Source organism: Trachymyrmex cornetzi, unplaced genomic scaffold, assembly GCF_001594075.2.
Source record: "Trachymyrmex cornetzi isolate Tcor2-1 unplaced genomic scaffold, Tcor1.1 scaffold97, whole genome shotgun sequence".
NCBI lineage: Eukaryota > Metazoa > Arthropoda > Insecta > Hymenoptera > Formicidae > Trachymyrmex > Trachymyrmex cornetzi.
The window spans coordinates 661,298-670,930 of NW_017300322.1; the positions used below are offsets into that span (position 1 = coordinate 661,298).

At 36.1% G+C, this 9,633-nt stretch overlaps 1 protein-coding gene across 1 annotated transcript in view; it reads left to right on the forward strand.

Moving 5' to 3' along the window:
• The window catches only part of LOC108769939 (zinc finger protein 358), a 28,068-nt gene extending 19,287 nt beyond the window's left edge, over positions 1 to 8,781 (forward strand). The window contains exon 5 of the mRNA XM_018521164.1: positions 8,391 to 8,781. Coding sequence (XP_018376666.1) covers positions 8,391 to 8,647 — 257 coding nt within the window. The 3' untranslated portion in view covers positions 8,648 to 8,781. The remainder of the gene's footprint in view (positions 1 to 8,390) is intronic.
• The last annotated feature ends 852 nt before the right edge of the window (positions 8,782 to 9,633 follow it).

The following is a 9,633-nucleotide window of genomic DNA, read 5'->3' on the forward strand; positions in this document are numbered from 1 at the left end:
CTCTCTCTCTCTCTCTCTCTCTCTCTCTCTCTCTCTCTCTCGGCTCGTCACTGACACTTGAGGCCGCGTGCATACGAGCTGGGATGGGTTTGATATGCCATGTACAGAGAAGGGAAAGGGGTGAGTGTGATGTTCACCGGCGATCAGGGAGACTCGGTCGTTAGTTATTGTTATTTATTGTGAGAGCTGTTGTTGCGAGCTGGTTGCGGCAATGGACGCAGTCGATGCAATCAATTTGTTTTAACGTTATCCCGGATATATCGGCTGCATCGTATTTTAGAGTTATGTGAGTTTAGCCGCGTCATTGGCATCAAAGTGGCGTTTGTGGTTTCACGCTAAATAGGAATGAAAATGACGGGGAAACGGATTAAAAAAATTGAACTTGCAGAAATTTTTAAAGAAAAATTAAGAACATATCGTGTTTGCTATTTTTAAATTGTTAGATTTTTTTCTTTTTCAAATTTAGCTAATCCTTACGACAAATCATAAACGTTGCTGCACCAACTAGTACTTCCTCTGACATCGCTATCAGTTTATAGCAGTTGAAACAATTGCTTTCGTATCAATGAGTCATTTATTAATAACCACGTAGGCGAAGAAGAGGAGCACTAAGGATAAAGACGAAGCCATTTCGAAACACAATTGGCAATTAAGCTGCGCGCACATGAGCGATGTGGTAAGAGGAGTCTCAGCGCGGATGGCATAGATCGGATTTGTCACGATTCCTAATGTTGATCGACGCGCTAATAATTTAATAGCCATACATCCGCCATGATCGTACGGGAGAGGATTATTACCGCGGATCCCTGCGGTATACCAAAAGCACTAAGGAGCTAACGGACTTAGTCCTTAGTATCGTGTTTCCTTCTTCCCATCCTTGATTCTTGTTCTCCGATCGCCTCTGCGAAAATTATTGTTAGTACAAAATGTTGTTTAGTATAGAATCTTTGTTAAATTATGCAACGACAAAATTTATTACTTTCGATTATATTATAAGTATATATTAGATTTTATTTAATTTATTTACCTAAATACGTGTTGTATTTGTATAAAACGGATTAGAATTATATTTATTTATATAATTATCGATATTATGTTTAATATTTGATATTTATTTGTAACTAATCGTTAGTTCAGATTATTTATTCGAAAGGCACTTGAAACGCAAAAACAATTCAAAATTTGAAAGTGTAGACAAATTCACTTATTTAATATTTTACGAAAACAACGATAATCGTTTTTTCGAAAGAGAATTGCTAAACATTACGGATACACATGTCTTACATTTCGCACTTATTGGATGTATTGTCCATGTAGATATGTTCCTGGGAGAGAACAACAGAGGAATCTGGAAAATTTTCATATGTTGCAATTATATTTTTAAATTAATTGTTGTAATTATCTGTAGAGAAAATTTATTAAAAATGTTAAGACATTCTCGAGATTTTTTCATATTTTTAAATACTTTTTTAAATACGCGTAAATTAATTCGAAAATAATAAACTGCGTATTATATATTTATATTTCATATACATATATATAAATAGATATTCGTATTATATACGTATATATTCAGAGATGTTTTATTTATAAATCGGTGCACGTTGAAATTGGTTGTAATCGACATCTTTTTGCGATCGATCGTTTTACCTATCTTTTCACTGAGGGATTCCCGTGTTTCGCCGGGATGGGGCGTAAAATCATGGCTGACGTGGGCGTAAACTGGTAAACACAAACGTGACTCAGTGCGAAATTGGAGACTAGTAACGGCCGCTTGTAAATCGGTATATCCGTATACAGTGAACAAGGGCGTATTGATATTTATGTTTTTATTTTGTATTTCACACGACGACAAAATATCTCAAACGTTTTGGGAATTCGCCAAAAATAGATTTTTCTAGCTTCATTTTTCGTGAGATAGCTTCATCAAAAAATTTATATTGTTATGTCTATCAGTGGCGTATATAGGAAAATACATACTGTATAATTAATTACTTCGTTTAAAGTATTTTAAAAGTTCATATAACTTCAAATCTATTATAAGTTTACCGTAAGCATTTTATTGAAAATATGTATATTCTGACTCTTAGTAAGTTTAATACTTCAATCAAGATTATTAAATTAAAACGAATTTGATTTACTTATTATATAAGGTGTTTAAAATTCTTTAGATGCATATAAAATTTTATCGAAAAACCATAAAATTTGATGTTCATTTAAAGAAAACAAATTCTTGTTTTAAGTACATAAATTTTTCAAAAATTTGTAATACGTGCCTTTTAAGACTTTTATCCGTTATTTAAAAAAAAAAGGGAAACTAATGAGTAATTACCTTTTTTATCAATAGAGTATTTTTTTGTATGTACAGCAATTTAATTCGAAAATTTAATTTTCAAAAAATGACAATGAGATAATAAAACAATATTTTACACCTTGATAACAATTAAATTATTAAGAAACTTTTTCTGTAGCTTATTTTAGACATAATTTTAAAATAAATAGATATTACATCTTAACAAATATTACACGATACATAAAATTAAATAGAATTCTGTTCCGAATTTGATTGTGAATTATAGATCGTCTAAAGTGGGCTTTAGATTTTTTTACCAATCTTTCTTCATTTATTTGACATTAAGTACCTATACATTTTATATTTTAAGTTTGTAAAAAAATCAGATCTCTCTCTCTCTCTCTCTCTCTCAAAAGAGAATTTATTTCCTTTAGGTGAACATAAGCTGAACAATATATTTTGACGTAATATCAGAAATACAGTAATTTCCGTCCGTTCTCCAATCATATCTCTCCAATATTTTTTTGCCGTTACGTCGTTGAAACGAATGCCGTGCTGCAGAAGCAACGGTCTGATTGATATCCTCAGGTAATCCTTGCGCGAGCTTTGAAGATACGAAAGAAAATCCATGCTGTCCTCGATATGAAATATGAGATGTGGCGCTCTTCTTCGATTCCACCCTCCTCCCGTCTTATGCGAGGATTTCAGTTAGAGGGCAGAGACGCCCCAAGAGGCTTGGAACGTGGTCGATGAAGACGAGAAGAAATCAATGCCTCGGCCAGCGTCCAGTTCACCTTCTACATACCAGCATCCTCCCTCTCTTCCCCCTTTCTCTTTTCCTGTTTCTCTTTTTCCATTTCAATTTTCGTCTTTTTGATTTGCTTCTTATCACTTCTGTTTGGACTGTCCTCTCTACTCTTTCTAGACACAAATATGCATTAAATGTTGAAATCAATATTGAAACAATATATGGAAATCTATTTTTATTGTAACTAATCTTTAATATTGAGAATATACTAAAAAAATATATATGAGATTCTGCTTAAGAAATTTAATGAAGCAATTAAATATTAGATATCTAATGTATCTAAAATTAATATAAATATATTTTATTTCTTATAATTTTACAATTTTATCGTCAGTTATTATTTCTAATAAATTCTAATTAAATGTTGAAAATTAAAGAAAAATACACATTGAAGTATTTATTTCATTAAAATATATCGGGTTCTCTTTGCAATTTGTAATTAAAATGCAAATATCTATATGATATTAACGACTAATTGAATCAACAAGTTTTAATAAATGTTCAAAATGTTTAAATATATAAATTCAGATTGCTGAATTGAGATACCCTCCAGTCAGTAAAATAATGGCATCTTTGAACAAATCGATAGAAATGTTTAGTTTCTCGTTTTCTCGTGAGGACGTGATAAGGGAACATTCGAACTTGCGGCATTCGCAAAGGACGCGCACGAGCGATGGTACGAGAGAATTAGCGGAGACGGAGTACCCTCTTGCGCACAAGATTTCCGGGAGTTTAATATAGTTTTAGGGGCGTCGGTCGACAGCCCTGAGGGGTGTAATGGCGTCTTAAACCTCAGGGGTTCTCAGCCTCGAATCTCTTCGCCTTTTAGAGCCAGCCGGTTTCGTCCGTTTCCTTCGCTGTTAAAAATTCGCGAGCGTCGAATCTCAACTGCCGCCGCCGGTTAAATCTTTGATTTCGCCACTCCTCGAAGCCGCAGAGGTGTACATAAGCAGGCTGCGGCACAGAATGCATCCCGTGTGCATTTAGATCGAAACCCCGGTACTTTCCGCATAAGGGATAAGGAAGGATAAGACGCGCTCCGATGGTGCTTGATTTTTACGAGCACGTAAATTCTGAGAGACGCTCGGCTTTTCTTCTCCCCGCCAACTTACTTTTTCTTTAAAAATTCCTTTATTCTTTCAATGAAATCGATCTTATAATTTACGATTTCCAACTGTTGATCGAATCATCTATTAGAAATTGTCACAATTTGCAGAAACTTCTAAACAAATATTGAAAGATTACATTAAAAGAGAACTAATAATCTAATGGATATAATAACAAATAAATATTATTAGATTGTTTCATTTTTCGCGCTTTTTCAATAAAGTTTGATCTATTAAGTTTTGATTGATTTATCAATTCTTAAGGGAACTTTCTTCTCTCCTGAAACGTTAATTTAATTGTGCAATTTAATTTTATGATTCAAAATAAACGCAATATTAATTTTTCTTTTTCTCATTATAAATAAATTCGAGGAAAATTTTACTAAAAGATTTTTAATAATATTCTAAAATTTATTATAAATTTATTAAAATTGAAAATTTTCTTATATCACTTGAAGATTTAAACCGTTTTGATATTTCTTCAACGAATATATAAGACCACGTACGTTCTGCATGTGCCATATTCTATATTCTTTATTTTTCTCCTTCTTTCGAAAATTCTTTCGCCCGCAGTTGGAATTTTCTGTTCATACTCGAAGTATTATTGATCATCGATCACCGTTCCGGTCACGTTCTTGAAGCTGCATTGTCTTGGCTTTGCACGAAAGTATTGGTATTCATAAGTAACGTAAACAAGTGACCTATACAAGGTTTAATAAAATTTTTACTGAAAATAGATCGACCCCCTTGATTAGTTAATAATTAATAATGATATTTCAAAATTGAAAGGTTTAGTCTTGCAATGCGGATAACGCATTATCCTGGTAACTCGTTGCTTTCGACGAATTTATTAACACGGTTATTTTGACACAGACAATTCCACCGAAGAAATAAACTCAACGGATCCAAGAAAGTTCCGACGGCTCTTGATTTTTATGAGCGCGTAAATTTCCGGCGGCTCCTTTTCTTTCTGCCTTGTCTTTCTCTTCTTTACTTCGTTTCCGAGAAACGAGAATCCCAGTAGACCTGGCGTTCCATTTCTACACATTATTCTACTCTTCTCCTTCTTCTTTCTCCCCCGTCCCCTTAATCCTTCGTTTTCTCAAGAAAATGATATTTTAAAGTGCCATCTTCTCTCTCCTGCATATGAACGCTAAACTTAATACCCTCTCGGCCGCTAAAAAATGCCGCGGTTCGCGCTAGCTACATCAACAATATAAGGGAATAAAATAGTGACAACTCTAGATAGCAAAATGCGTAGAATGTACCACTGAATAAAATATAATGTACCGTAGAATTAATATAAGTTATATAAAAGAGACGTGCAAATAATTTAAATTCGAGTTGAATCGAATCGAATCATAAGTGTATTCTCTTTCTCTCTTGATTCGTTTTCGAACCCGAGAAATTCGAAATCGAATAAATTCGAAATTTCGAATCATCAGTGGTTTGATTTCGAATCGATCGCTTCTTTTATTCACTTTATTTATGCAAGATTCTCACAAACTGAAAATAATTTGTTTCCTCGTTTATTTAAAAAATTTGGAATGTTATTGAAAATATTGTATTACTTTTAAATTAGTTTTAAATATCAAGTCGGGAAAATTTGATTTGCGCACGTGAATTCAAGTTGTTTTCTATTTAAAAAGATTCGATTTGATTCGGTGTAAAAATTTCAAATTTGATTTGTTTTCGGACATATATATTTATTATCAAAGATTCGACCTTACAAATGTTCGATTCGCATACCTCTTTTATATAAGAAGTAAAAAATATATAATATATAGTAAATAAAATAAGTACTATACTATAAACATAGACACTTCAAAATCTCTGAAATTCATGACAAAATCTGATAGTTTTGGAATCGATATCTTTTTACAGAGTGATGCAAGGAAATTATTTTTGTCTGAACAGTTTTTATCCAAAAATGATTTTTATTAATCCTGAATATCTAAGATAAATTTTGACTTTCTATTCAATTTATCCTGCTAAGTATAGAGAAAACGGATTTTTGAGGTCCATTTATGAGTCAGCCAAATAAGAAGGATTTGTGCTAAAGGATTTTGGATTTTCGAGTGTTCGTTTATCTGGCAGAAGCGATATTCCGTAACCATGGCGAAGTCGTTACGATATAGACGCGAAACGGGCAACCTCGGTGCGAGCGCTCGGACGGTTCTTGATTTTACGAGCTCATAAATTTCAAACGGCCGCCCTGCACTTCCACCCCCTAGCTTCCATCGGCGCTTAACTCCGCGAAAATTCTATCCGTTTCGTCTCACCCCTTGGGTTCACGTAGAACTCTGAGGAATTTCATCGAGCGGCGGACTCGTCGGATTCCTACGGTACACCCTCCACAAAAGCGCGTCCTTAACTCTGAATCCGCGCGTGAATCTTGATCTAAAGAACAGCGCAACTATGCGACTGATATTCGCATAAAATGACTGCATAAAACCTTGTGCGCGATATATAAACGTTGACAAAGTAGAAGAACAGTGCATATGATAATATAAGTCAAAATCCATAAAAAATCTAATTGTCTAATAATGTTATCCAATAAATATATATTTAGTTATTATATTTCTTCCGATAATATTTCTTTTATATTTGATCTAAGATTAAAGGTTAACGGCAGCTTATTTTGGAAAAAAATATGAATAAAATATCAAGAAAGTCTTAACAAAGAGTACCGGTCGGAACGGAAAAACGTTACTAAACTTAAAGTGATAATTTATCCATTACACGCGAGAAATATAAATGTCAAAATTATCAAGCATCAAATTGTAAGTCATCGCATCAAGTAAGGTAACTAAAACGCGCATTCTAAGTTAAACTTCTCAGATCGATGTTTGTGGTACTTCACATTGACTCGAATTTCGGGAAAGATACCGTATTTTCGTGGATATGGGTTATCACGTCCGGTCCCGAGAAAGAAGTAGCCGATATTTTTCCCCGGATAGGAAATCAAGATCGTGGCTGGGTATAATCGCGAGGGCGATCGACGGCCTGGTCGTATCGGCGGGGGCGAGATTGAAGGCCCGGCTAACGAGTTGTTTATGGATCCACCCTCCGCCCGTAGCCGTGCCGATGCGATGCCGAGAGGGCGAGCGTGTACGTACGTGTGTACCGGTTGCTCGGCCAGACGTATGGACGTACGGGGGAGTCCATTAACGGGCCCTCCGTTGCCCGCCAGCGGCGTAGTTCGCATCGTCGTCGTGCCACCACCACCCCTCGACAGACAGCCGCTTTCTCTCTCGCTCTCAGTCAGCAGCAGCCGGGTTATCCCGCCGGTAGTCATGGTAACACGTGGGTTGGAGCCGCCCCCGGCCGCCAATCAGAGCTCGCGGCCAGGATGAGAGAAACGAGCGGCGACCCTTCGAGCCGGGGTTCTCTCCTCGCCCCTTAGACAACGAACCCCTACAGCGGAGCACATAGACACCCCTTTCCACTATTCGCTCTTCTCTCGGTCCGTCTCTCTCTCTGCCTTTTCTCGCCGCCGGGGTGGCTGAGATTCTCGCTTGGGAGGAAATCTTAACCGGGCGTGCCCCGCATCGCTGATGCCACCTACACCCGTCTCAGCGAGGTGGCTAGCCTTCCATGCCCTCCGTCTTCCTTCTTCTTCCCATGTCCTCCCCTCCCCCCCCCCTCTCCCTCGACTTAAGGAGAGTCTTGACCGAACAGGATAGAGCTGGCAGCACTTCAGTACTTTAGGATTAACGTGCATGCTCGCCGGAATGCGACAGGCGGAAGAGGGAAGCTGGATTGCGCTGTTCGAGTTTTCCGATTCTCCTTTTAAGTTCATTGTACTTGACGATAGACTATCTTTATAAATAGTTCGGATAGACTAACACATTATATCCGTATATATATATATATATACCATATATAAAGAAGATTTTACTAGCAAGAAAATAGCAGATATATTTTATTATGTTTGATTGAAAGAATAAAATACTGTGTGAGAAATTTTTATAGTTGAAACTTTCCGACATATTCCTTCCGATTTTATGTATATTTGTAATTATCGTACGTTATAGAGAGAAGCTTCCGATGAAAGTAAAAAATTTATAATGAAATATTTTTTTATTTTTCAATTAAGTACATTGTCGATCGACCGGAATCGAACTTAATCAGTCAGAAGTCTAGTTTCTTCTAAACAATTTCTATGTCCTTTCTGTTACAGGCGAAAAACCTCATAAATGTCAAGTATGCGGCAAAGCGTTCTCGCAGAGCAGCAACTTGATTACGCATTCGAGAAAGCACACTGGTTACAAGCCATTCGCTTGCGAGCTCTGTGGCCGAGCTTTCCAGCGTAAGGTCGATCTGAGGAGGCATCGCGAGACCCAGCATGCAGACTTAAATGCGTCGCATCGACCGCCGATTGGTTCGATTCCCGGACAGAATTCCCTGCCCAGTGGAAATCCACCGATGATGCAGTGAGACCGCGACGCGGTTGATAATCCGGCGCCAGATTGATACAGAACGATGATTGGAGATTGTCGCAATTAATGACTCTTTTCTGCGTATCAGCCAATCCGACCAGATTGAGGATGCAACTGCGAGAAATGAAATTATAAATGACAATCTCCACGATCGTTGATGATGGCGGAGAAGAGAATTAATCTCATGGATAGAATCGCGATTGAGACGATTGCGGATTGTATCGTGATGGATTGCTGGTTGAAAGATACTAACTTTTTGCATTTTGTATTATTTTCTATTTTTAATATATTTTGCATTTTGTATTATTTTCTATTTTTAATATATCTCTCGACTCGAAAAAATACAAAATATTAACATCATTTAAAAGATATATTCATAAACTAAATTCATAACTGCTTCAATTTATAATAGATACAAAAATTGCGTTATATATATTATTACGGAGAATAATTAATTTGAAATATTTAAAAATGTTGTAATTTTTATAAAAAAATATAAAAAGACAAAATGTTAATATCGATCAATCGCTGATTACATCGAGGATACATTTCTTATAAATTCAGATCGCATCAGTTGCGAAGTTAATCGGAACAGTGCAATTCGAGGGTGAACTCTCGAGATGAAATAAAATTTGCCGGAAAGGGGGTACTGTAATTTTTTTATTGTGAGATCTTTATTGATCTTTTGACGTTAGTGCGAGGAGACTGTATAAGTTGATATTTATTCGACCATTTGTTTCGCGTGCGTCGATTAATCTAACGTGAATATCCCACGATTTCAAGGACTCTTGCGAAATATACTCAGGATAAATGGAGAAAGTGCATTCGTGATTCGTTGCGACTAGACATTTCATGAAAAAGCGTTGCATCCGTTTCGTTCCTAAAGTGAAGTGTGTCGGGGTTTGGTTTCTTCAGCGATTTTTATTCGGGCGAAGAACCTTTTGCGGTGAGAAATAATAATTGAATGAATATAACGATACCTAA